Raw genomic sequence first — 27,828 nt, forward strand, 5'->3', positions numbered from 1 at the left:
GAGAAACACAACACAATAATGTTCAGTTGTATCTAGTTTATGTGATTAATGAAAATAAAAAACTGGAAGGTTACAGACAGAATCAACGTGCTGTGGGGACTGGGGAGTCCAATGAGGTGGTTTAGGCCCTAGTTGTACAATGTATGTTTGTAAATTGTCATGTAGTAATTGATTTTAAAGCATAATTAATCATGCAGAGAAACTTCCAAGATTAGTTTTTAATACAAAATTGATTTTATGAAGTCGGCTGCATTTTGAGAGAAGATGGTTCTAGCCATGGCGGACCCCATACCCCACAAATGAAAGATGCATGTGTTTTTTGTTCATATCTTTCAAGTCCTATGCTTTTTGTTGCTTATCCTTGCTGCATGAGGTATCTGTGGCACCAATAATGATTCATTGATACAGTAAAAACATCTTCAAACACCCCTTTTCCTGCGGATTTGGTCAAATAATACACTGAACTAACCACCTAAATACACATGACTAACTATAAAGCACATAACCGTGTAAAGTTGAAATTCCTAAATTAGGGATTTGGCCAAATAATACACTGAACTAACCACCTAAATACACATGACTAACCATAAAGCACATAACCGTATAAAGTTGAAATTCCTAAATTAGGGATTTGGCCAAATAATACACAGAACTAACCACCTAAATACACATGACTAACCATAAAGCAGAACTAACCACCTAAATACACATGACTAACCATAATGCTAACCATAATGCTTTATGGTTAGTCATGTGTATTTAGGTGGTTAGTTCAGTGTATTATTTGGCCAAATCAGCAGGAAAAAGGGGTGTTTGAAGGTGTTTTTACTGTATCAATGTCTATGAATCATTATTGCTGTGGCACTTTGTTGAGAAGACAAAGACAAATAAGCGAGGTTGGATAAGTTTGAGTCTATACAGTTAAGGAAAGCTTATACGACTTAATATGTATTATCAATAACAAGAAGACTTATCTTTCTTTTTGGGAGTCCAATTCATATAAGTTATAATGTTAAATGTGTTGTTTGCTTGAGAAAAAAAAAAGAGTGGGTAACATCCTAAAGGTAAAGTGCCTGGAGAAAAAAATGAGAGTGGGGACAATCATTAGAGCAACCCTCTCTCACTACGGTGTGGTTCACAGGCAAACCATGTAGAAGCTAGTAGGCATGTCACACCTAGGGCCGATGAGGGTAATGAATGATCGTCAGTGCTAGAAGACACAGACAATGAGCGGTTCTTGACAAGACTTTCAAGGAAATGAACACATCATTAAATCGATCTCGCACCACAATGAGAGGCATGCGATGACCCATTATGCCCCTTCTACTTGTCTCACGGCTCACCTGCTATCTGCTGTTGGGGGGCCATAAGGTGTTAGTCTGTTAGATGTAACATCATAATTATGCAATAGGTTTCAAACCTATATGAAATTATTTGATATCCCCTCTTAAGGATGTGGACATAAAACTATAAAAGTATATTGAAATTATTTGATATTGACTTGTCTACAAGTATACTAGTGTTACTAGTTATTTCTACGGATCTACCGTTCTAGTATTGTTTACTGCACTCTGAAAAATATCAAAAGGTAACCAATAATTCTTTCTGGGGTCACAATAAGAGTCTTGAGAAGGCTCCCACTCCTCTGTAAGCTTGTGGCATTCAAATTTTAGCTTCTTCAAAACCCAAAAAAAAAGCACAAAAGGTGGTCATTTAATTTAGCTACAAGTTTTATCTGTTGTTCCGATAAGTGATTCTGGAAGAAACTATAAGGAATAGCTTTTGTGAGGGACAAGTGATTCGATGAGAACCGTGTACCCAAATACAATGTGAATGATCCAAGGCCAACTAGGCAACTAAACTTATCACACTTCAATGCATCCTACAAAAATAACTTATTGAAAGCACAAAAGATGAGGTAACACAAGGAAAAAGCTACAATAATCTCCATTTCAATCATGAACCTGAAGTCATTCTAAATTCCTTATACGTATATAATTTTCTTATACAAAAATATATTTTCTGCTTTAATTAAGATATAATACATGACCAGTGCAAAAATTATGCGGAAAAGACAGGGTTGTAACTCCTACAAATTTAGGAGTTACAAAACATGTCATCCCCCAGAACTGAATGCAATGACTCCTCCATCAGCATAATATCAAGTAAAGGTAGATAAGATGTTCTTCTTGAGAGTGAATTCATCAGCCTTTACTGGGTTGATTGACTGCATCAAAAGAATGAAAACTTTCAAACATTAGTTATTGACATTAACATAAAAAATGAAAGCTAAAAGTTTATATGCCAGTTCATAAAAGAACATTTGCAATTGAAAACTATTTCTTTGGTTAGCCAATCCATAGCTGCTAAATGTTATTTCTTTTCATAGGCCAAACCATTGAATGATTTTTGCTAATTGATTTACTCATACTGTTTAGACATATCGCCATCACTCAGACTCTTACCTTCAAATATACAAAACAGTTGCATCATTTGAAATATCTTCACAGTATAGTAGAAAATATCTTCATTGATAAGATGGTGTTCTTGTTTGATGTTCAGTACAGTTAGCATATTAGCTACTTATATATTTATCATATTAAACATGAAAGATGTAATAAACTACCTTCTCAAGTAAGCGCTCAAGACGTTGAATCTCATTCTTTGCATAGTCTGCACCCTTTTCCATACTGTTCTTAGCAAGTTTTAAGTATAGGTTTCCATATCTGGGGCAAACAAAAGGAGACATAACAAAAAATCAAGCACATTAATCTCTACAATAAACCAAGGCTTGTAGATGAGGAGTTAGGGCTTCTCAAATCACAATAACCCACTTCAAAATAAAATTTAAGCAAACCAAACATAAAAGAACCATAAAACAGTTCAAAGTTCAAACCTTGCAGCAGAACCCTTAAGCTTCTTAACTTCCTCCTCAAGCTGGGAAAACACTGCCTTCTTCTCATTATCATCAGCACTTACAAACTCCTTCACCAAGTCATCCAGAGATGGTATTATACCAGCCTAAAGCAAGAAGAATTAAGCCATTCAGATATCAATAAAGTATATTATTTTGGTCTCTTATTACTTGTAAATATGCACTGCATAACTAACTTTAGCAGTAAGTTGCCCCTTCCCATCACGATTGGTGCCACATTTCTCGTTGATGAAATTTACAAAATCATCCAACTCACGACCACCGCCATAATCTTCACCTGCTTTATTGCTTTTTGGGAAAAACTTCAGTGTGGGATAGCCACTAACAGCATATCTACATTACCAAACTTTTCAAATTAGGCAAATGCTCTTAAATAAGATATCAACCTAGTTTAATTTGAAGAAAAATGGAAAATTGTTACTGGCTGCACTCACTTCTCGGCCAAATCCTTGTAAGTATCAGTATCAACATTAGCTATAACTACATCCTCCTCCAATTTAAATGCTGCAGCAACCTTTTCATAAGTCTGAAGAAAGAGTATAAACTTTTAGGATTGACCTATGTAGTCCCAAGCAGGTGAAAGTGAAACTCATTAAGCTATGAGCCTATGACTACAACTATGGTAGAAGTGCAACAAGAGAGAACATCCTTACAGGGGCAAGGGCCTGACAATGACCACACCTGGAAGTCATAGTCAAATTTATCAAGAAAAATATATCATAAATGAAAATGTTTTTAAAATAAAAGTCGCCATATAATAAGGTTTTGGTAGATCTTCTGATGATCAATCTACACTTACCACGGTGCATAGAACTCCACTAAAACATCTTTTGTTTCATCCAAGACAACCTTATCAAAGTTAAATAAGGAGAGAACTACCACACTAGATGGAACAGAAGCAAACTTGACATTGGTACCTACATTAACAATATATTTGATACCAATGATAAATTATCTGAATACTATTTAAAGAAATACCAGATGAATTAAGTTGATAAACATTCAAAATGCCAAGCAGAGGAACAAATGGATGACAAAGCCAGCATATTTACAATAGAGACACTGAACAGGATGGCAATACAAGAGGAACACAATATGGGATGGTTAAATTGTATTGCTAAGCATTCAGTACCGAGATTAGCATATAGATCAGTAAAGTTGTTTTAGAATACTCATATTGACATCATGCAAATAAGCACAGCAGAGTAAAAAAAAAAAAAACACAAAAAAACTAACATAACAACCCTGCAATTCACTGAAGAGCAAAAGACCAATTCACTTAAATACCTCCTTCAATGTTCACAAAAGCAGTAAGGGCTTCTGCAGTTCGTGCCCCCTCGTACCTAAATAACACCAAATTTGTTCAGCTGTGGATAACAAATGCAACGAAAACTATAGCAACACGTTAAGAACAGGGGAAATTTTCTCTATAGTAAAACTAATAACAATTGATTGAAAGTGAAGGAAATGGGCATAAATAAAGCTTACTTCTTTGGCTCTAGAGATCCCTGAGGAAACCATTGAATTGTGGGGTACCCAGAAACCCCATATTTATTGCAAACGCTTTTGTGTTCATCACAGTCCACCTACAAACATGTGAAGCCCCAATCATTGGCAAAAAAAAGAGGCCATTTTGAAGAACATGACAATGACAATAACAGTTGAATACGTTAAAAGATCGAGAACAATGACAGACAGTGACTAACCTTGGCAATCAAAACGGACTTGGTTTTTCTAAAACTAGTTGCAAGTTTTTCATATTCAGGTGCAAGCTTTTTACAATGTCCACACCTGACATGGAAAACAACACACATTGTCATCAAATCTACATGCATGATGACAGAAAGTGCAATCGAATCCAATAAAGGATTCAAGAGGAACTGCATGGGATGAATGATGAGGAAGAATTGAGATTGATGTTACCAGGGAGCGTAAAACTCGATGAGAGCGCCACGATCCTGACCAACCTCTTTCCCGAATGTGTCCTCTGTGAGTGCAACAACATCGTCTGCTGAAGCTGTTGTTGAGAGAAATGCCAGAGCCATGGCTCCGACACATATCATTATCGTCGTACAGGTACTCGTGCTCGAGCTCCACATTGTTGCAAATCAAAATGGAAAACCGTTCAAGGGATCCTTTTCCTCCGATCACTACTCTGTGTTTTTTCTTCTTCCTTTTCCTTGTTTCTTGGATTTTGGTCTCAGTGTCTATTTGCGTTTGTCCAGTTTTTTATTTATTTTTGTTTTATGTTAATTTTGACCTTTTTTTTATTTACTCGAAAAGAAAACTATGCAAATACTCTATTGAAAAATTAAACATACTTTTATTTCATGTCTTACCTCTTTCACTTTTCATAACTGTTAGTTTTTTTTTTAATGAACAATTATGATTGATGATTGATTGTTTGATAAAAGAAGCTACTTAAAATTATAGAAGAGGCTTTGTTGGATCTTTTCTACACATGCGTCATTTGTGGATTCCTAGCTCGCGAGGGGTGAAAAGAAGCGATGTGGAAAGTTCTAGGACGAGAGATGATAGAGGAGAAGAAGAAGGTAAAAATGAGAGCATTAAGGATTGTCACTCACTTTCGGTTCTGGATGAAGTGGAGAGTTTCATAACAAACATAATGAACAATCTTCAAAGTGTTGCACAGTCAGGGTTTTAGATTGTTATGCTTATCCAAAGATGGGGTACCTGTGTCGCCATATGGATGGTTCTCGAGTGTTTTGTCTGATGAGTGTTGCGATAAGTTAAGCATTGATAGTGGGAACTCTGACGAAAGATGGGTGATGGTGGTGGTGGTTCTAGAGGAGGAGGAGAAGACGAAGGGTGTTGAAGATTGCTGCTTAGTTTCGCTTCTGAAGGTAGTGGAGAGTTTGACGACGAATACAACTGTTGAACGGTTGCCATTGAACAACATTTGTGAGCTTATCCTTTACGATATATAGAGGACAAAGAATAGTTGTTTAAGTAAAATAAAATGACATAGATCAATAGGAGGGAGAGTGAAATTTTTTAGTGTCTCGAATAAAGAAAACTTGCCTATTGTTCTATGGGTGCTTTTTATACTGCTCTGGTCAATGAAGAAACCAAGCACCAACTTTCTTAACATTTATTATTGTGTTAATTTCTCAATTTTCATCTGTGTCATTTTGAGATTCAAATTTATAGTATACTAGATATTATACCCGTGTGTTGCACGGGTTTACTTACAATATTTTTTAACATTATATATAAATTATTATAGTTTAAATAAATAAAAAAATATTTTTTAATTATAATTGTAAATAAACTGTGTTAAGACATTTCAATAAATATTATTATATTTTTTTGTATAAATAATTAATATTACTCAAATTTTATTATTGATATTTAATTATTAGCATATAAATGATTTTTAGAAATAAAAAAATTTATGAAAAATTATTAAGTTAATTTTAAATATTTAAATTACGTAAAAAAATGTTAAGTGCTAGTGTCATGAAATAAATTTTAATATCATTTTTTATACTTTTGTTCTGGAAATGAACACTCAAGAATGGTATAAGCCTCAAACCCTAGTAAAGCAAGAGTCTAGTAATAGCCTAATCCTTTAGAATAAATGTCGAATGATCCTTTGCAATGATCATAAAGTCTCCTTTTATAGAGGTTACATGAAACCCTAACTTTGCCACTAATTGGGCTTGTTGGGTCGTACCTCACTCGGCCCAACTCCCTTACATACATCAACCGCCCCTGGCGCTTGCCCTAAGGGGGTCCCTAATCTCCTAAGTCCTTTCTCTCGCCCCTAGCGAGTTCCTCTCTTTTAGGTCTTGTTCGTCCCTGGGCAAGTTCCTCTAGGGTGTGGGGGGCTTGCCCAATCCAACTCTTTACCAAGAAAGTCATTTGTTGTGACTTGTCAAGGTCAAGAAGAATAAATTAATTTTAAATTTTAGAATTATGATAAGTGATAACATAAATAGCTTAAAATATTATCAAGCGATTTTAAATTTATTTAACTTATTTGGTTTCCGAATGTTTTCTCAAAGCCGATAGCCAAGAGACTTATAATCTCTCGAGGTTCTACGATCACATTAAATGGATATGCCTCTCACAACGAACATTTATTCAACTTTGACCATTATTATTTTTCTCTATTATGCTTCCTTAAGTAATTTTTTTTTACAACAAAAGATGAATATTATTAATAGCAAATAATTCATGAGAACAACCCTCTCATGGATAAGTAATTTTTACTAATATATCATAGATCAAAATTATTATTAGATATTTTTTCAATAATGCACATATATGTTATAGTTAACTTTAAATTCATTTTAGCGGCGCTTTTTAATTTTAAAACTATTTATCTACATTATTTATTAAAAATATTATTTTATTATTAACTAATTTTAATTTTCAATATTTGTCAAATGCAAAACTAAAGAAAATTTCAGTTTTTTTTAACAAAATTAATTTTTAATATTGACAATAATTTTTTTTAGTTTTTAATTTGAGAATTATATGGTTTAATGCATTTAATACTCTTTGCTAATGAGTTTAATGCAAAAGCTCAAGTGAGCTTTACATATATATACTAGGTATTATACCCGTGCGTTGCACGGGTTTATTTACAACATTTTTTAACATTATATAATAATAATTACAGTTTAAATTATTACATAAATATTAAAATAATTTTTATTTTAAAATAAATAATAATAATTGTGTTCATTATTTCAATAATTTTTTAAAAAAAAGACTTTTCAATAAATAGTATTGGAGTTTTCTTTATAAATAATTAATATTGCTCGAATTTAATAATTAATATTTAATAATCAGCATTGGATCATTTTATAAATTTAATTATTTATTTATTTAATAACGTGAAAAATAATACAGTTCATTTGAAAAAAAGATTAAGCAATAAGTTTTTAATGTCATCGAAAAAGTTGTTTTACCATTTTTTGTACTTTTTATAGAGAAAGTCATTTTTTGGAAAGGGCAATTACAATTTCCCCAACAGGTTTACACATGTTAGATCATTTTATAAATTTAATTATTTATTTATTTAAGAATGTGAAAAATAATACAGTCCATTTAAAAAAAAGATTAAGCAATAAGTTTTTAATGCCATTAAAAAAATTGTTTTACCATTTTTTGTACTTTTTTCGGAGAAAGTCATTTTTTGGAAAGGGTAATTACAATTTCCCAAACAGGTTTACACATGTTAAAATCGTGAAAAATAAAGTAATTTCATCTTTTTCAACTATAATAAGATATAAATTAAATAGATTAAGAATTATGTAATAAATTTATATTTATTGAACTTCGGTCATAACTATTTTTCTCTATTAAGCATGCTCAAAATCATTTTTACTAATATATAATAAGATCATAAAATTATAATGAGATTGTTTCTTCAAATAAAACACACATACGTTGTAGATTTTTTTGAACGTTACGTTATAGTTAATAGTAAATACCTTATAGCGTCATTTTAAAATTTAAACTATTTTACCTAAATTATTTATTGATAACATTATTTTGTCATTAATCAAGTTTAATTTTTGTTATTTTTCCCTAATGCGAAATTCAAGTCAATTTTTAAAGTTTATGACCATTATTATTCAATTTAGGTAGTTGAATTACTCTTGAAAATATAATTTTTTTCAGTTTTTAATTTTATTATTTAATATATTAATTACAAAGAAATTTTCTATTGCTTCCTTTATTTTAGTACAAAGCTAGGAAGATTTTACTGCTTAATGTATTTAATGAATTTTTTATGAGAATTAAATTAAAAAATAAATGACTATGACTAATATATATATTTTGAAATATTTTTGTATCTATTTAAATATTTTATCAAATCATTACACTAACTCGTATTAACCTCCCTACCTGAAATAAAAGTGAAGTTTTTGTTTATTAGAGTGTCTTGTTTCGTTTTTATTTTTCCACACATTTTTAGAGAACTAAAGAGTTATGTTTCAGGAGTCTTTTGTCATGTTCTATTTTACCTTATATAACAAACATGAAATTTAGTTGGTAGTTGAATAACTAATTAATTTGAAAATATTATTGATCAGGTTTTAGTTTAGTTTAATGTATATAATACAATTTTTTTTGGTGTATTTATAACAAAATTTCATTTTAATTATACATTTTATTAGGTGTTTAAATAGCTAATGACTTAGGCAGTTTTATTCATTTTTAATATTTTAATATAATTTATTTAATACAAATGAAAATGTTAATACAAAGGTTCAAAGTAACTTTTACTTTTACATTTTAGTAGGTGGTGTAAAAAATAGTAATAAGTTTTTTTTTTTTTTTTAAATTCCCCAACTCATGATGAATAATTATTATTAACTATGTAATATTGTTATTAGTGTAAAGTTAGTCAATTTCAATTATTATTATTACTTAAAAATTTCCCTCATTAATAATTAAAATTTAAATAATATCAATATTTTATTTAAAATATGAGAAATTGAAAAATTTAATAATTACTAATTAAAAATTAAAAAAAAAGTTGAATAAAAATTTATTTAACTTCATTATTTAATGCATTTAATACTTATACCTCAAGTGAGCTTTATATATATATATATAGATTATGTAGATTTTATTCACTTAGGCATTTCTTTGCATTATATGTACTCTTCAATTTTATTATGAGCCCCAGTTGCTTGCTCGCACCCATCAACTCATGAATTGAAAGAAAGAGAAAAAAAGTTAAAAAGATTATGGGATTGATAGTTCAATATATTCAGTTTCCAAAAAAAAAGATTTTTTTTATATATACTCTATCTGTGATTATTAAACTCTTTATTATTATTATTATTATTATTATATCTTTTTTGAATGACAAGGTTAAAAAAAAGGCGAGAACTAGAGAAACAGACACAAGACGTTTAAGAGTAATGATATATACACACCTCCTTATTTATACACTTCATTTTCATCTATTTTTATTTCTATCTCTCTCCTCTTATCATCTATCACATCTTATACTTTCTCTCTCTTACTTTTTCGGTGTGGACAAATAATTATTGGACATTTAATCCTCAAAAAATATATATAATAATAAGGGGTGTTGCGAGAATCGAACTCACGACCTCTCGCACCCGAAGCGAGAATCATACCACTAGACCAAACACCCAACTTGTTTCTCAATTTCGCAAATTTCTAATTAGAAACTAGCTTTATCCCCTCTGTTCTTCCATTCTCGAAGTTCAAGACTAGGGTTTCTTCAACATAATACTCCTGATTCAACCTAACTTTTCTCTCTTCTCCTTCGTCCCATCGATTATCAAGCCATCATCGTTCAAGACTAGGGTTTCTCTAAAGTTTATTTCTTCAATCGCGTCAATGTCTAACAGCAACAATGTAAGTGCAGAATTTAATCCCCAAATTCTTGTCAATTTTTCTTTCCCTCATCATCTTGTTCTTCTTCTGATTACCAATTTGAATCGCTTGAATCAGGCCGCTGGGGTTGACAATACTTTCAGAAGGAAATTTGATCGAGAAGAGTATCTCGAACGAGCTCGCGAGCGTGAGAGAGAGGTCAGTTATCGCTTATTGGTGTTCCTTTGATGTTGATTTATGCTTTTTCGAGTTTTTGATTGATTAGGGTTTTCAATTGTGCGAACAGGAGGAAGAGGGTGGTAGAGCAAAACCTAAATGTAAGTCTTTTACATTACTATACATGCTTCGATTTGCACTTAACATTGCAATTGAATAGTGAATAACATCATCTTTCTGGTTTCAGCTAAAGGTCCTCCAGTGCAGAGGAAGCCCTTGAAGCATAGAGATTTTGAAGTAGACCTCGAATCCCGATTGGGCAAGACTCAGGTATGTTTCTGCGGAACCAATGTCAATGCTCTAGCTAGTTATAAGTGAATGCCAAGTATCTATAAGAAAACTTGTGAAAAAGTTTGTAGCAATCTATGTTTGTAGGACATGAGGGTTCATCTACTGGTAGCAAATTTTTGTTGTATCATATGATGTTGCTTTGTACTGATGACAGGTAATCTTTTGCAGGTTGTTACACCGGTTGCACCACTAAGTCAGCAGGTATCTATTTTCCTTTGTTTTAGATTTCTATTTATCATTCCAGTACTTTTAAATTTGAAAAAAGATGTTCTTTTCTCATGTTGACTGTTTGTCGAAATTTAAGTTTCTGTCTTCAACATCTATTTCTTTCTCCTGGGGACGTGTCACGGGTGATTTAAATGTTTATGCTGAGCACTAGCAGTATACTTTGTTGGTTACACATAGGGGAACTTCTTTCATTGAATTCCAAAGTTTACCAAATTCATTTGGAACCCAAATTGATGTCTCTGCAGTTAATCTGATGTCAGTTTTGTTCATGGCTAATCTTGTTTAATTTTGAGTATTGACATGTATTTTTGTACCAATTTATCAATTCTTGCTATAAAATCATGTTAATTGCGAAGAGATCCAATCCACGTTGTTACCGAAATCTCCTAAATAAAGTCTGGCATTTTATAAGTCTTTTGTACCTCTGTTTGAAATGTATTGCATTTTCAATTCCATTGACATTCTCCACTCTTATTTCTATGACACGTGAAACTACCTTTTGGTGCATGTTTTGAATTTAGTTCCCTGGTTCAGTAAGAATATGGCTTTATTTAGTTTAGGCCTTTTGGAACCCCAACTGGGCTTATTAATATGATAAAATCTGATCCTAGTGTGTAATATCATCTGAAACTACACATGAATCATGACACATAAAATAAGATGGAGAAGGTAGTGGCCTTGAAAATGAAACTAGCATCCTTGTTTCCTCTTGCATATTGAACTTTTCAGCCTTGTTGGTATGTTATTATGCGCTACGGAGTACGATGAGTAGAACCTTTCATTGCCTTGTTTCTTCTGACTGCCACATATTTTGTATCTTCTGATATCCAAGTCATATTCGATCTATATCCCCACCCTTTTTTATTATTAAATTAGGAAATGGAATTGAGTAACAAATCCAAGCAAATAATTTAACTTTCTTTTTCTTTGTTTACAAAGTAACTTTTATCAACTGACACTATTTTATAGAAATAATTCATTCAATTACTTCCAAACCAAAGTATACTTGGACGTGTTTTTGTTATCTAATCTTTTGTTTTTTTTACATTTTAAATTAATATTGCAGGCTGGATACTACTGCTCTGTTTGCGAGTGTGTTGTAAAGGACTCTGCAAACTATCTGGATCATATTAATGGAAAGAAACGTATGTACTCTTTTACTCTTGTCTCTTTTGATTTTCTGTGTATATCTTGCTTTAATTTCCTTCACTTAACTCATGGTTACTCTTGCATTGCCTCTCAGACCAAAGAGCCTTGGGCATGTCTATGCGAGTCGAACGTGCTTCTCTCCAACAGGTACATCATGAATAACTTTCTAATACCTATAGCTCAAATGACAATATAAGTACCTTTGACATTGCATGAATTATGTATTTTTTCCACATGCATGCACACATGTTTTTCTTTATGTGTCATATAGTTTCTGTAGTTGTATATGTGTGTCTGCCTGACCCTAGTCAATCTTTTAATGAAACACAGGTTCAGGATCGGTTTGAAGTTCTGAAGAAACGTAAAACTCTTGGCAGCTTCACAGAGCAAGGTAAAGCCATGGCTTTTTTATTTCTTAAGATTAGAACCATTCAACTAGTTTGTATATTGTGTTTTTCCCTTTCTTTGCCTGGAATTATAGAAGATCAACTGTTCTTTCATTTAAGATCGCTGATGGATCTTGAACTAAATTTTTTGGGGAGCCATATGTCAACTTGGTAATATTTTAATGAGTTTAGTTTCTTAAATACTCATGTGAAACCTTTAAAGATTTTCAGGTTATATGATATTTCCAATATATTTAAGGAGTGATACGCAGTTTTTAAAAGTTTTCGACCATTCATGTGGAATTTTCAAATTTTGGCTGTCCCCCCTTCCCCCAATCACGCACACTAACACCAATCCACACTAAAGCCAGCCACTGTTTAACATGGTCTTGGTCCTTGAATGTGGAATTAACTCTGTACTTCTTCACAGATCTTGACGAACGCATTTTAAAACAGCAACAAGAGGAGGAAGAACGAAAGCGACTTCGTCGGGAAAAGAAAAAAGAAAAGGTCAGGATTGTGGATAGTTGCTCAAGACTTTTTTTGTCTCCTTCCTCCCATTTCTGTTTAATTTTTGTACTTTCATATTGCCATTAAAAAAGTTATTTTTAACCTCATTTTAACTGTTAATACTTAATAATTGCATCCATCTTTGTCAAAATAATGTTCATGTTACTTTACTTAGTAAATATTGTCTTTATTTCTTGTACAAAGTAGTAATAAAGTACTGTTAAATTTTTGATTCAGAAGGAGAAGGCTGTGGAAGAACCTGAAACTGATGCTGACGTTGCTGCCCTGATGGGATTCGGTGGTTTTCGGTCATCTAATAAGAAATGATTACATTCTACATGTGGGATGGCTGTATGTGAAATTTCGAGTAACTATTCTGCAATTTTAAGCTGAATTTGGTTACTTAGTACCTGATTCTGGGTTGGCTTAAACATGAATCTATGGTGAAAAGTAACAGTGGGGCTCAAACATTTGTTTCGTTTACTTGTACATTTGTTCTGATAGCTAACCTGATGTCCTGATGTATCATATGAGCTTTGATTCTTGTATTCTTTACTAATATTATATGGTGGTGGAGGACAACTCCCTAGCTCATAGAAATCCATGGTTATGAGCAGTGGATGTAATTCTATAGTGTTAAGCTATATTTTAATTGAGAGTAGTTCTATTTGGTACGATATGAAAGTCACGACCAGTAAAGGCAACATTCTGATTTTTTTAAAAGATAAATACATATTTAAAAGGCAAAATTATATTGAGATAGTTTTCAGCTGCCTGAAACAACAGAACAAGACTACTCCTATGTTTCTTGTACTGAATCATTCGTACTAAGAAGCATACTCTTTAATTGAGGATGATGACTACAACAGGCTTCCTTCTGCGTGATCATTTAACTACTATATATGATTAATTCATGATGAACAATGTTGCCAGCCAGGATCCCTATTCTCTGATATGCTGATATTGAAATAGAACTGAAATAGAACAGGATCCCTATTCAGAGTAGATCAATAAAACGCTGCATTTATTACTAGAATCTGAAATTGTAAACTGAAATTGATCTCAACTCAAACATGCTCATGCATGAAAATTGAAATCTTCTGTGTTTGAGAAGGTGGTGGGGACTAGCGAGTGATGTTTTGTTTGATGATCTATGCTGACATCCTAAACTATTAATCCATTTAAAGGTCCCGAGTAAAATTTCGAGTAAAAATATTTTCACAAACCAATTCCACCTCCACCTCATCAAATTATGAAGAAAAGAGAGGTAAATGAGTGATATGATAGGTGATGTGACAGAAAATGCAGAGAGAGAAAGGAAGAAAATAGGGTGGAAATGATATGTAAGAGAAAGGGAGGTGTGAGTATATCACAACTCAGACTGGAGAGACCATTTTCTATATTGCAAATTGGTGAGTCTAGCAAATTAAACAGGGCAATTGGCAAAGTAATGGTAGGAGATGAGAAAGACAGTGGGTTGGTTGGTGAAAAAGACAAGCTTATATCATAAGAATTGGAGCCATAGTTGAGCGGAGAGTAACTGTTAGTTGAGATGAAGAAAAATGGAAAAAAAGGGAAGAAAAATGGAGATGCGGGGTATCGATACCCGTACCTCTCGCATGCTAAGCGAGCGCTCTACCATCTGAGCTACATCCCCTTCTTAAGATACGTATGGTGCTATTATTATTTATTCTAATAATAACTAATGAAAAACAAGTTAAAAAAATGATATGGTTGAGATACGTATGGTGCTATTACTATTTATTCTATTATTAGTTATTCTAATAATAATAACTAATGTTTAGTGATAAATTAAAAAAATCTAACTTCTTTTTTAAGCAAACAAAAAAATAGAACGTAATGTTTTGTGATATGGTTGGTTAATTAAAAGATAAAGTATTTATTCGTATTTATAGTAATATGTGGACTCACGATCCTAATTAAACAAGGAAATAAATTAATTTAGGAAATAATCTAAATTATTTAAAATTAGATAAGATTCTCTAAGAAATTATAACAATATTATAAATATATCTTCATATCCTAATTAAAATAAGAAAAAAATTAATTTAGGAAATAATCTAATAACATAAGATTCTCTAAGATATTATAACAATATCATAAGATATATTTTCATATTCTAACCGTTACCATGTAATTAGGGTTTTGATTTTTTCTCTCATCAACTATATAATTGATTAATTATTTCAGAAGCTATATTCAAAATATCTTAAAGAAAAAAAAATAGTTTTTTGCTTTTTTTTTTTAAAGTAAGTTTTTCAAAAACAATAAAAAAAAACATATAAAAGTATACATAAGATATTAATTTTTTAAAATATAAGTGATTGTTTAAGAAACAAAAAATCACAAACGTGTGCAGTATCTTTTAAAAAAAAAGTGATTTTTTAACTAGTATTTTTTTGATAGTTTTCTTTTCTTTTAAAAGGTGTTGGTCCAATCAAGCGTAGCCTGTTTATTTGTGTTCCTTTACCCCTGGAACGTGTTATATAAACACAATCACAAACGGGTTTTAACTTTTCAGGGTTCAAAGAAAAAGAAAGCAAAAGTTTGTGATAACCAGAAACTGCAAGCAACATGGTAGTCCTCAACAACCTTCATTGTTCTCTTTCTTCTGCGACTGGGAACGTGTTATTTCTCCCTGCAGGTCATCATTCTGTAAGCAGCAACACGAGACTCTTCAATGGTAATGTATTCTCTCGCTCCAAGAATCAGAGAGTTACAATAAGGAACTCTTCTTCTCAGCCTTATATTGACCAACTGAATAATGCAAAATTGATATATTCAGTTGCTCCATCCATGGGCCACAATAAGAAATCTCATCCAGAGTCGCACTTTCGAGTTCCTTCAATTGTGCTTGCTCTAGAACAATTGGAGCTAACTCCAGAATTTCGCGACTCTGGAGAGATAATTGAAATCAAAGATTTCAACCCCGCCTCGGTCGATGACATTGCAAGTGTCCATGAAAGAGACTATGTTTCTTTGCTTGAGTTTTTGGATTCAACTATGAAAAAGGACGTAGTTTTTAATATTGGCGGTGGACCAACATATGCTACTGAAACAACCTTTCAGGATTCAATGGTTGCAGCTGGTGCTGGATTAGCCTTACTTGATTCAGTGGTTGCAGCTTCAAAGATAAACAAAGATCCACCTGTTGGTTTTGCTTTGATAAGACCACCAGGACACCATGCTGTTCAGCATAAACCGATGGGCTTCTGCGTTTTTGGTAATGTTGCGATTGCAGCACGTTATGCTCAGCGTGTTCATGGACTAAAGCGAGTTTTTATAATTGATTTTGATGCTCACCATGGGAATGGAACGAATGACGCTTTCTATGATGATCCAGATGTATTTTTCCTATCTTTCCATCAAGATGGAAGCTATCCGGGTACCGGTAAATTCAATGAGGCAGGAGCCGGTGCTGGTGAAGGAGCCACGCTGAATCTGCCTCTCCCAGCAGGGTCAGGTGATGCTGCTGTTAGAGCTGTGTTTGATGAAGTTGTTGTGCCATGTGCTCAAAGGTTTAAGCCAGACATCATTCTTGTTTCTGCTGGGTATGATGGTCATGTGTTGATTCCACTGGCACAACTTCAATTTACAACTGGTACATATTACATGCTTGCATCTGGTATCAAAGAATTAGCAAGGGATTTATGTGGGGGGCGATGTGTGTTTTTCTTGGAAGGAGGATATAATCTTGAGTCTCTTGCACTTTCAGTGGCTGACACATTCCATGCTCTCATTGGGGATCCAAGCTTGGCATCTGAGTTCGATGACCCCAATGTTTTGTGTGAAGAGCCAAAAGCTCAGGTTAAGGAAGCAATTCAGAGGATTAAACATATTCATTCCCTGTGATTTTGAAAAATATCTATTAGCATTATATTGTTTTATTTTCTATTAGGATTGAAATCTTCTGAGATGATTAGAATAATGCCTGTTTAATTAATTAAATTGACCATTCCACTATTTAAACAATAGCTTTAACATATTCTATGCAATAAGTTCTTCATGGTTTTATAATTTGTCACAAATCCGAAATCAACACTTAATCAAGGAAAAGTAGTGTTTCTTTTCACACGCGTGGATGCTGAAAAAGGTTCAGCTTGCATCACGCTCAATGGCTTTTGGCAGATAAAAAATCATCGATAACAACAAATCAATTGAGAAAAATGCTAGCAACACATGAAGAGTAAGTAAGAGGGGCAGAGAAGGAGGAAGTTCCCAGTCAAGTTTTATAAATTAAAATTTAAAATATGCTGCAATTTCGTACCAACAACACCTCCAATTCATAACTAGAGAAACAACGAACTTCAAGAAATGAGATACCAAGCCATCTCTTACTACAATAAGATTATTTGATGTACTGAGAAACCCATTTGAAACCTTCCCCGTAACCCATTTTCTTCACAATACTGCACATGAACACTTCCATGGGACGGACACTCGTGTCTGACAAATTCACCTTACCCTTGCCTGTGGTGAAGTTGGCCAGGCCCAAATGGTAACGCAGCTCTTCTTCTGAGGCAGCATATGGAATATCTATTTTGTTTCCAAGGACAAGGAAGGGGACACTGGCCAAGGATTCATCAGAGAGCAGAGCATCCAGCTCCTTTTTCGACTCGGCAAATCTTTCTTTGTCGTAAGCATCAACTAAGTAGACCACTGCATCTACCTGTATCCAAGAAGGATGCAGCGTGTTCATAATCATAAAACGAATAAACAAATAACAAGCAGAACCAAATAATAGATCTTTAGCAAGAAAAAATATTTCCAAGTTAAAATATTGAACGTGTTAATAAATCATAAATTGCTTCAGAGGAAGATATGTCTGATAACATACTATAAGGGAACCCTGTAACGTGAAAACAGAAAACTAAGCATCAGCAAGCTATGACCGATTCAGCATGACTCTGCCCCCAATGAACGAGATAGATGATGGGTTTTTTTTAAATTAAACATACAGGCATAAGATCTTTAGTTTTGTTGTACTCATATTACAAGCATGTTCGGAAATCCTTCTATAGTTTATTCCAAAGCCAAAATAAATTATGTGAATAACAATCTGTGAGTAGCTTCTAGGTGTCAGAATTGATTCAAAAAAAAAAAGAGACGTTGTGATCAAAGCATGCTATTAGTTAAAAGTTGGTGTTTTAGAACATTCTGCGACAAGAGAGTACTTTTCACTTTTTAAAAACTTAAATGCCAATTCTAGTAAGAGCATGAGAAGAAAATATTATCCTAGCTAACAGCTAGAACTACTTCAAAGATCCTAAGTGAAACCTCTTATGCAGCTCTATATCTGCAATTATTGACTGATCAAGACACATTAGCATGTCAACACCCCTTAAAAAACATCACATGAAAAAGGCCAGACTGAATCTTAACATATCCAGGGAAGCCTAGTGGCATCTAATCATATGTTTTCACAAAATGCATGATTAAGATAATCCGTCTTTCTGGCCGCAAAAGCATGTAGAGACTAAGAAATGGACCTGGGCATAGTAATCTTTCCAGACTCTACGAGCAATTTGATGACCCCCAAGATCAAAGGCCTTGAACTTGATCTTCCCAATACTCAACTCCTCTGATGTGGGATACTGTGTTGGCTGATGCTGGACTAGTCTCTGCAAAACCAATTCTCATCATAATAACAATAATAAACTCACACCAAGACACAGTAACATATGAGATATGGTAATTTCAGGAATCTATAAACCCGAGAAGCACATGATTGCTCTATATATGTTTAGCTTCCAATTAAAAGTGAGTAAGAAAAAGCTAATTGAAGGAAAATGGAAATTTTGGTCTCAGCCAAGAGTACACCTAATTCAGAGTAAGTAACAATATGGTAATTTTGTCAGCAATAGCATTCAGATAGGGTAGCGATCGGCCATTACTAACGAACGAACAAAATTGAATCTCAAAATTGGATGAAATTGAAACCTCATCTTTGAGCATATGAAGCAAGGTGGTTTTGCCAGCGTTATCGAGTCCTAAGAATAAGATCTTGGCTTCCTTCTGCCATAGCCCGAGCGATGCTAAAACCCCATAAAACCAATCCACCAAAAACATCGTCTTTCTTCACACAATTCAATTCAATCTCTGTGCGCTGAAACAAAATTCGAAGCTTTTCAACTAGAAATAGAATGAATGAATGACCTAACCCCAAAATTCCCATTTGCAACAATTCATATGCGTCCAAGACTGACTGGTCACTGGCCCACCCGGTTTTTTTTGGACAATTGGTCACCTGTTTTTTTTAGTCATGTAGTAAATCCAAAGGTTTGCCAAACAAAGATTACTACTCCAAAATAAAGAATAACTCTTAAGAAACAACAATGCACAAATACATTCAAAAAATAAAGAGCAAGCATCCACATTACGACCACTACACCAAAACCAACAAGTGATAGTGAGGGTGCAACGTTATTTTCTTATAGCGTAAGAGTCAACGCCTTGTTTCAAACGCATATTGAATAAGCAGCACGGAATCTGCTCTGATACTACTTTATTGGATTACGCGCTTATCACTACACCAAAACCAATTGGTGTTAGTGAGTGTGCAGCGTTATTTCCTTATAGCATAACAGTCAACGCCCCATTTTGAACACTATCCAATAGGCAAGATGTTGGCCCACCAACCCAACATATACAACCAACATAAAAACAAGATGTAAAAAGCTTCCCCCCAAATTTATAGAAAATCTAAAAGGCTTCTAAGATGAGAAGATTTATCATTTTTAACCGCGCTCTCTTAATAATAACTCATCTGGCTCTACGAGAGTTACTTACAATGTGATTATTAAGGTAGCAAAAAATGAGACTTGAGCTTGATCAACATAGGGGCCAATCTAGCTTAAATGAAAATAAGAGAGTAGAGGAGTACTTTTGAAGATCCTAAACAAAACAACATCAGATGTTATCAAAGAAGGTGGAAGCAGCAATGACGACAGATGAAGGCATATGAGATTGAGGTGCAACCTGAAGGTAAAGTGGCGGGCAAGATGGCAAGAAAAGATAGCATCAAGACTATCGGAGGAGGTGGGTGGTCGTGGCTGAGGCTGGATTTGGAGAGCGAGAAGCCCATAGAACCATAGGATGGAAGAGAATGGTCGATTGAGCCAAAAAATTGGACGCTAACTGAAGACATTGTAGGAGGTCTCGCTGCAAGGCGAGGCGGAGGAAGGTGGAGGCAAACACAAAAACAAAACCAGCTTATTTGGATAATAAATCACCTAAACAACTAGGAGAGGGGCCTCCCTAGTGAAGGAGATCAATATTTGGTTCTTTTGGGCTTATGCGCTTACATGACATGCATGGAGCGCCAACTTGGGCCCATAGATTATCAATAGATAAAACGCACCAGGCCCATTGGACACTTCAATTTGCAGTGGTGGCACAAGCAAAAAAAAAATACCAGAAGCAATAAGCATCTTCTTCTTCTTCTTCAGTTCAATCAACCCTGAGAATCTTGTTCGTCTTCAGCATGTCCTCTTTACTACGAAGATCGCTTAGGATCACTGTCTCCTCCTTGTTTCATTCCAAACTCGTCGGAGACTCGCATCACGCTCTCGCTTCATCAACCTGGTTCTGGTATCGCCACCTATCACATTCCCTCCCCCACCACCATACCAGTCACTGCTTCAATTCAAATGGGTCTCGCCAAGTTCCTCAGTTTCCATCACTAGTTCGCTATTGGGCTTCTCAACCCGCCACCACAGAACACTACTCAACCTCTGATGGGCTCACGGTCGATGGAATTCTCTCCAACAATTGGACCATTCTGGACGAGAACGACGGCGATTGGAGGAGTCACGCCGCCGCCTTAGCTCAGTCCATTCACTTGATCAAACGCCGCTTACAGGTAACAAAAAGGTTCATTCTCAGGGTAGTTTTTTTTTCTCTTTTTTTCAGTTTCTTCTTAATTAAGCATGTGTTGATGATTTGTTTAGCCCTAGTTTTTGAATTGCTATCTGTGTTGATGATTGTTTCCTAGTTCCAATTTTTGTTTGTATTGTCTGTTTCATGGAACTTGATTATATGTCTTTTGGTGGCAGTGGACAAAATTGAAGGTTAGGTTGGAAATGTTATCAGCCCAGCTGAACAAGCCAGACCTTTGGGATGATCCTGTGCATGCTGGCAAAATTAGCCGTGAGCACGGTTCGCTCCTTGGGAAAATGAAAGAGGTAAATGCATTGGAGCGAGAGTTGCTTGAGCATATTGAGATGATAAAGCTTGCTCGTGATGAGAATGATGCAGAATTGGAATCGGTGGGGACTTCCTTCATCCATCACTTAGGCATGTATTCAAGTCTGTTTTTTTGACTGTAGTGGAGAAGTGTGTGCTGCCTAATAGTTTAACTCATATCCCTGTTTAATTAATGATCTAACTCATCTCAGCCTAATGCGGCATACAAATTTTGGTGGAAAAATGGAGAACAATATAACTGAACAATCAAGTGGGTGAAGACATGGTAATTTGTTATCAAAAGTAAGAAAGTTTAAGAAAGACGATGGAATATTTAACATTATATCAATACGTTAGATGATAGATAGCTCAAATTTCAAAATTTTGTGAGGTAGACCTGCTTAAATGCCTAAAGCATGCTTTATTTTAGTTTCTTCTCTTTTAAGTTTTGTGGTGTTAGATAGATCATTTATAATTATAAGATGCCAACTTATATTCATGCAGAGACTGTCTTCCTTTTCAGGAATCATTGAAAGCATTGCTTGATATGAGAAGGAATGCAAAAGAAAAGGAGTTAGAGGCATTGTTGGCAGGGGAGCATGATTCTTGTTCTTGCTACATAGAGGTTGTTTTCATAGATATTTAGAAGTTGCTGATATTCCATTGGTATTTTTCTTGAAAAGTATCCTCATACACTTCTAGGTCTAAGAATAGTGAATAAAGAATATCTTGCAACTTTTCTTTTTCCCCTGTCTAGCATTAGTAGAACAGTGAACATGTTTGTGGCTATGTATGTATGTATGTGCCTATTGATGTTGCTTGTTTTATAATTCAATATAGGTACAGGGTGGGGCTGGGGGTACTGAGAGCATGGACTGGGCTGCAATGGTCATGCAGATGTATAAGTCATGGGCCCAGCGACGTGGATATAAAGTGACTGTAGTGGATGAAATGCCTGGTGAGATTGCAGGAATCAAGGTTCTTCTTCTTACCATTCTCCATGAGTTATTTGAAAGTATTTTTAATATTTTTTCACTTAGCTATTGCACGCTTGGATTCATGACCTACAATTATCTCCCTCTTATGTAACTATGGTTTCTTAATTTCAAGTTCAAAGTTGCCTAACTTGCATTTAAGCTTGAAGGAAGATTAGTATACATGGAAATTTCATTTCTATTTGAGTGGGGCCTCAAGTTTGACATATTTCCATCGTGCTACACTCACTCATTCCCATATATCGTATTTTATATCATGAGGAACTGCTAGAGTCTGAATATAGATCAATTTCTTTTTTCAGCGAGCTACAATCAAAGTAGACGGTGAGTTCGCATTTGGGTATGCCAAAGCAGAAGTAGGAGTGCACAGGCTTGTACGCATATCGCCTTTTGACAGTGCTAAACGCCGACACACTTCATTTGCTGCTGTAGCAGTGATTCCAATCCTTGGCGATGGATCTACACGTGTACAAATTAATGAATCTGATCTCCGAGTTGAACGATTTCGTGCTGGTGGTGCTGGTGGCCAGCATGTGAATACAACTGAGAGTGCTGTTAGAATAGTTCATATTCCTACAGGTGTTACTGCAACTTGTCAGAACGAAAGGTATGAAATATGTGTATATATCCATGCATTGACTATGTTGTGTTCTTAAGTTTGGCTATGATTTGGAAGCAGATCACAACATCAGAATAAGGCTTCGGCAATGGCTGTGCTTCAGTCAAGATTAGACCAACTTGAGATGGCACGTCAGACACAGATGAATGCACAGCATACACAATCTCTCACTGACATAACTTGGGGCAGTCAGATACGTAGTTATGTGCTTCATGTAGGTTTGAGATTATATTTTCCCCCTCTTTTCCTTATAAGTTTTGATGATCTGAGCATTTAATTAGTATTTTTATCTATGATGCAGCCTTACCAAATGGTGAAAGATCTTAGAACTAACTATGAGGTTTCAGATCCCGACTCTGTTCTTGAGGGAGATCTAGACGGTTTCATATTGAGCTATTTATCAGCTTCTTTGGATAAAAATGAAGGCGATGCTTAAATCAATCAAATTCCAAGATGATGGTGGCAGATTGCATGCTTTAGTGCTAAAAGGGGCATACTCTGGCATTTGCTGCATGTAGGGATGAAGTAAAATGCTCTTCAGTTGCTATCATTCCTCATCAAGTCTATCAGAGTCCAACAAAGCATACTACTTGCTCCCCCTTGGTGTTTTTCTGGTAATATATAAATGAATAATATGCAATTGAATATGGAAGCATGAAGCTCAAAAGCTTGACTATAGTTGGCTTGCGCTGTCGGAATAACTTCTCAATGACCCATGTGCTGTCAGAACAAGTTCATTAAGATTCTTTTATTTAAACATGTAACTCCAGTAGAAGTTATATGATATTTGGATCTTTCTTTTTCTCCTCAGATAAAAAGATGGAAACAATAACTGTGGATGGCCTGCAAATCCTGCTCAATGAATTATGAGCCGTGGATAAATTTTTGTAATTTATTTTAGAACACGACTCTTATATATTTCAAGATTCTCCTTTTGTAAAGCTCACTTTGGTGATTCCTACGTCTTAAAATGGATTAGTCTATAGCTATAGGCTGAGACACCCTTGATTCACATAAAAAAAGATGTAACTTTAATTTGTTTATTTTAATATTTTAAATGAATTCAAGCTCCTTAGCATAAATAGATTTGTTAGCATCCTCTAACCATAGCCACGGGAAGTGCAATCCTAAACAATCATTGTAAGTACCACTAGGCTCTTGGTCTTGGATCAGCTGGTGGGGTTCATTCAGCTTAATTGAGGTCTTGGTTCAAGTGTTCCGGATGCAGTTGGGTTGGATTTTTTTAGCATAGTCTTTTGTAAGTACTTGATATGAGAGTTTTATTTTCTATATTGGTTCTTGATGGAGCATTTTCTCGGCTCAAATGATATATGTGATCTAAAAGAAAGGGGGCAAACTTGGTTCTATAAAACTCTAGCTATGCGCAAGATCTAGGGAGGGGCATCCCTACCTTACCACTTTGTCCATCTAATGCAAACAGGTCTACCTTGTAGTTTTGCAAAATGTTGATTCCATTAGTCGAACATGTGACGGCAAAGTCACATGAGGCTGTGACGGCAAAGTCACATGAGGCTCGCCCTCCATACATGTGATCTAGCAACAAAAATGTTAAAACAATCATTTTACCTGAATTCAGAAACACAATGAATGCCATAATTACTATTGTATGACATTAATAAACTAAAATGAGCCATAAGAGTGAAACCTTTTTTTTTTTGGTCAATCCATAAGAGTGAAACCTTGCAATGCCAAAATAGTCTTAAGATTTTGTAGCAAGCTAAAAATAAATGAAGATGTAACTGAACTTGTGAAGAACTTTGGACAAAACAAAACTTGTGAAGAACTCCCAATATCTTTGTGTCCCAATGTCCGTTGGGCCATTATGGAAGCCCAAGTTCAACGTGATGCATTTTACCGGCGGTTTTCTCTCTCATTTGCTGATAAAGTTATACGTGGTACTGGTAGCATGAACCTGAAACTAAGAATCTATGGTTACGATTCTTCCCTCTCTTTGAAGCATCCCAGGATTCCTTTATTTATTCATTTTTATGATTTGTATCTTATAATTGGGTTAGGTTCTGTTTAACTGATACTTCCATGCCATGGATTTCCAGAAGAAGAGGGTTCAGTTTCTGGTATCTGTTGCTGCCGTCATTGTTCTTAGCATCACAGGTACTTTACTTATCAATGCCTATTCAATATATTCTATTAATGCGGTTATAATTTAATTTCATTATAATTTAGTGCATTTAGTATTGATGTTATGTAATTATAGACTTCATCGAGATTCATAAATTGCGGACACCGCGTCATCTTTTGTTTCACACTTTCACTATCATATTGACATAATGAAGCTTTTACATTAACTCTGCCTTTTCTACTACCATGGTTGGTTGCTTTCTCATCTTTTATTACATTTGGTGAGCGTTTCTGGATCAAGTAGACAGCAGTGTCATTAATTAGGGGGATTTTGCCTAATCAGGTTCCTCTTATAATTTGTAGAAATCTTGAATTGCAAAACTTTGCTGGGTGAATATTAGAATAATCGATTCTCTGCCTAAATTATTTATGATAGTTCTTTGTTTAATAACATGTTTTGAGTCACAGCTTTTATTTCATCAGAACCAATTCTGGCACATATATAGAACCTACTCACATAAGCTTATATCTAGATTTTGCCAACATAATCAATTGTGGAAGGATGTCCAGACATGCACTAACCTGTTTTGTCATCATTCTGGAACTGTATCATAATCATGATGGTATTGGTCCCCCATCTTAACTAGTAACTACCACTCTTAGGTGCATCCATAAGAGGATTGCTCAGTGTAGAATTTGGAAATTTAATAGTATAGCTAGGAGATTTCAAATCCATTGTGCACTAAGCGGATGATTCTTTCTTTCTAAAGTAATTGTGATTTTTAAACACTTCAACAATAATGACATCTACGTACATTCCATTTTCATTCCTATCTTTTTCTTCGTATCGCATCACATCATATATCATATCTATAACTTCTCTATCTTCTCTTCCTTTCCCTCTCAATTAATTTGTGCACGAGTAGCATTTTCCTTTTAGAATGGATTCTATGGATTGTTGAGTGAATTTTGTGTATATGTTTTATTATAATATGACCATTAGTAATAACATAAATTCTGTTTTATCCAGCAAATGTAAGTCTAGTTGTTTAACTAGCCTTGTTTTTTCATCTTTGACTGTGGAAGCCTTCCAATTAAAAATGTTCCTTTATGCTCACACCATGGTTACTCCTTTCAGCTGAAAAATGCAGGCACCTTGTTGGGGAGAAGGGGTCATCCCAAAGTGGAAAGTTCACAGTCTTAAATTGCTTTGACATGGGTTCAGGAACTTTAGCATGTGGTGTCAAGGAAGGTGTGAAGCTCTACATCAACAATATCAGAGCTGCTCATGTTGAAGGAGCAAGGCATGCCGCAATCCAATCTGCCCTCGCTGATGCCGCGTCGCAGGGGATGTCACCAGCTGATTCAGAAAAACGTGCTCAGAAAGAAGGTGCAAAGGCAGCGAAATTGGCTTCGCGCAAGGCGAAGCGCATTGTTGGTCCCATCACCTCTTCAGGATGGGACTTCTTTGAAGCTGTTTACTATGGTGGTACCTACACTGAGGGGTTCCTCAGGGGAACTGGTACTTTGTTTGGTACTTATGGTGGAGGCTTCTTTGGAGAGCAAAGGCTTGGGAGGTTTGGTTATCTTGTTGGAAGTCAATTGGGAAGTTGGGTTGGAGGTAGAATAGGGCTAATGCTATATGATGTGGCTAATGGAGTGCATTTCTTGTTGCATTTTGTTCAAAGTGATGGAAGTGAAGTTCAATAAACTTAATTAAGCTCACCATGAGGCATGAAGTGCATGTTTGGAAACTCGTTAGCAAAAGTCACGAGATGTTTTTTTTATCCACCATGATTTGGCTTCATATAGTTTTCAAACGAATTTAAAAAATGCAAGAAGAAATATATGAAACAAGTACTAGAAACTCCTATTTTCCACAAAAGTCCTGTTTAGGACAGTAATTGTAAAGATTCTTTATAAATTATAAATCTACATTCTATCAGGGATATCAAGCCGGGGCGGATAGACCTTATAGCTTATTGAGGCATTTTCCCCCACAAATTTTTTTATGTTTCCTTAAAAGTATATGTTCTTTGTAATATTTGCTTTACAAAATTTTTATTTTCCTACTACTACATGTATAATTTGCCCCCATTGCTTATTTATATGTATGTGTGTATATTGCTCCCACAACTCAAAATTTCTAGATCCATAACTGTACCAAGCAAATAAAGATTTTGAACTGGGATAAAATTTCAAAGCTTTTATTATTGCTACTTTCTTACATTTTAACTGGAATTAAATGTTCTTCAATGTGTCTGCTCTAGTTTTGTGTATAAAACGGCTTTCTCCTTTACTGATTTCTTCTCCTTTTCTGTTTTAATGTAAGCGTCCATAAAAAAATTGGGAAAAAAAATGTTTTGACACACCATCAAGGAATGTAGACATCTTGTGTGAGAAAGGAAGAGAAGAGAGAAATATAATTGATGTGATAGAAACATAATTGATGGAAGTGATGGTAAAGACACATATACCAATTTTATAATTAACCTAAAGTTAGTATTATTATCGTTAGAGCTAACTTGAATTAGCACAATTAGCTGTATATTCTGAATTTAACTATCACATTCCCTTAGATTGAGGGTCGAACTCTCATGCGTTATGTAAATTTTAATTAATGGATAATTCTCCTGTGGCCATGTTGTTGGCATATATAACCCGCATCGGTAATAATCGGCCATGCATATCTAACTTAGGATTAGGTCTTTGTTGGTCTCCCAACATGTTACTAATATTTGGCATGTAGTTTGGATGTGCTTTCTCTTTTGTTTCATAATTCATATTCACCAAAAAAAAAAAAAATTATGGCCGTTACGTGTCCTTTGAGATTGCGTAGTT

At 34.5% G+C, this 27,828-nt stretch overlaps 6 protein-coding genes and 1 non-coding gene across 8 annotated transcripts; 4 read left to right on the plus strand and 3 right to left on the minus strand.

The window, feature by feature from the left end:
- Positions 1-1,910: 1,910 nt before the first annotated feature.
- On the minus strand, positions 1,911-5,863 carry LOC130730915 (probable protein disulfide-isomerase A6). Its single transcript, XM_057583062.1, has 11 exons — positions 4,859-5,863; positions 4,642-4,726; positions 4,424-4,521; positions 4,223-4,278; positions 3,735-3,852; positions 3,589-3,616; positions 3,370-3,461; positions 3,112-3,268; positions 2,897-3,021; positions 2,627-2,726; positions 1,911-2,227 (listed from the first exon to the last, which is right to left on the minus strand). The coding sequence occupies exons 1-11, from the start codon at positions 5,032-5,034 to the stop codon at positions 2,162-2,164; spliced, it is 1,101 nt and encodes a 366-aa protein (XP_057439045.1). The 5' UTR covers positions 5,035-5,863; the 3' UTR covers positions 1,911-2,161.
- Positions 5,864-10,010: 4,147 nt separating this feature from the next.
- On the minus strand, positions 10,011-10,082 carry TRNAP-CGG (transfer RNA proline (anticodon CGG)). The gene has a single exon. It is a non-coding gene; the product is annotated as a tRNA-Pro (tRNA).
- LOC130730916 (uncharacterized) lies at positions 10,054-13,745 on the plus strand. Its single transcript, XM_057583063.1, has 10 exons — positions 10,054-10,309; positions 10,406-10,486; positions 10,575-10,605; positions 10,692-10,774; positions 10,964-10,996; positions 12,090-12,168; positions 12,267-12,319; positions 12,503-12,563; positions 12,989-13,068; positions 13,306-13,745. Exons 1-10 carry the CDS (start codon positions 10,292-10,294, stop codon positions 13,393-13,395), a joined length of 609 nt encoding a protein of 202 aa, XP_057439046.1. The 5' UTR covers positions 10,054-10,291; the 3' UTR covers positions 13,396-13,745.
- Positions 13,746-15,526: 1,781 nt separating this feature from the next.
- LOC130732710 (histone deacetylase 14, chloroplastic-like) lies at positions 15,527-16,978 on the plus strand. Its single transcript, XM_057584705.1, has one exon. The coding sequence runs from the start codon at positions 15,664-15,666 to the stop codon at positions 16,939-16,941; it is 1,278 nt and encodes a 425-aa protein (XP_057440688.1). The 5' UTR covers positions 15,527-15,663; the 3' UTR covers positions 16,942-16,978.
- Positions 16,979-17,293: 315 nt separating this feature from the next.
- LOC130730917 (GTP-binding protein SAR1A-like) lies at positions 17,294-19,245 on the minus strand. Its single transcript, XM_057583064.1, has 3 exons — positions 19,030-19,245; positions 18,579-18,710; positions 17,294-17,758 (listed from the first exon to the last, which is right to left on the minus strand). Exons 1-3 carry the CDS (start codon positions 19,156-19,158, stop codon positions 17,438-17,440), a joined length of 582 nt encoding a protein of 193 aa, XP_057439047.1. The 5' UTR covers positions 19,159-19,245; the 3' UTR covers positions 17,294-17,437.
- Positions 19,246-20,495: 1,250 nt separating this feature from the next.
- Positions 20,496-23,833, plus strand: LOC130730918 (peptide chain release factor PrfB2, chloroplastic-like). Its single transcript, XM_057583065.1, has 7 exons — positions 20,496-20,950; positions 21,144-21,356; positions 21,797-21,898; positions 22,114-22,251; positions 22,571-22,875; positions 22,948-23,101; positions 23,189-23,833. Exons 1-7 carry the CDS (start codon positions 20,573-20,575, stop codon positions 23,321-23,323), a joined length of 1,425 nt encoding a protein of 474 aa, XP_057439048.1. The 5' UTR covers positions 20,496-20,572; the 3' UTR covers positions 23,324-23,833.
- Positions 23,834-24,691: 858 nt separating this feature from the next.
- Positions 24,692-27,098, plus strand: LOC130730919 (uncharacterized). Of its 2 annotated transcripts, XM_057583067.1 has the most exons (3): positions 24,692-24,839; positions 24,963-25,020; positions 26,126-27,098. In XM_057583067.1, exons 1-3 carry the CDS (start codon positions 24,837-24,839, stop codon positions 26,695-26,697), a joined length of 633 nt encoding a protein of 210 aa, XP_057439050.1. In that variant the 5' UTR covers positions 24,692-24,836; the 3' UTR covers positions 26,698-27,098. The 2 variants fall into 2 exon arrangements, with proteins under 2 accessions (XP_057439050.1, XP_057439049.1); XM_057583066.1 differs by lacking the exon at positions 24,692-24,839 and having other exon boundaries at positions 24,846-25,020; positions 26,126-27,096.
- The last annotated feature ends 730 nt before the right edge of the window (positions 27,099-27,828 follow it).

Source organism: Lotus japonicus, chromosome 1 (genome assembly GCF_012489685.1).
Source record: "Lotus japonicus ecotype B-129 chromosome 1, LjGifu_v1.2".
Lineage (NCBI taxonomy): Eukaryota > Viridiplantae > Streptophyta > Magnoliopsida > Fabales > Fabaceae > Lotus > Lotus japonicus.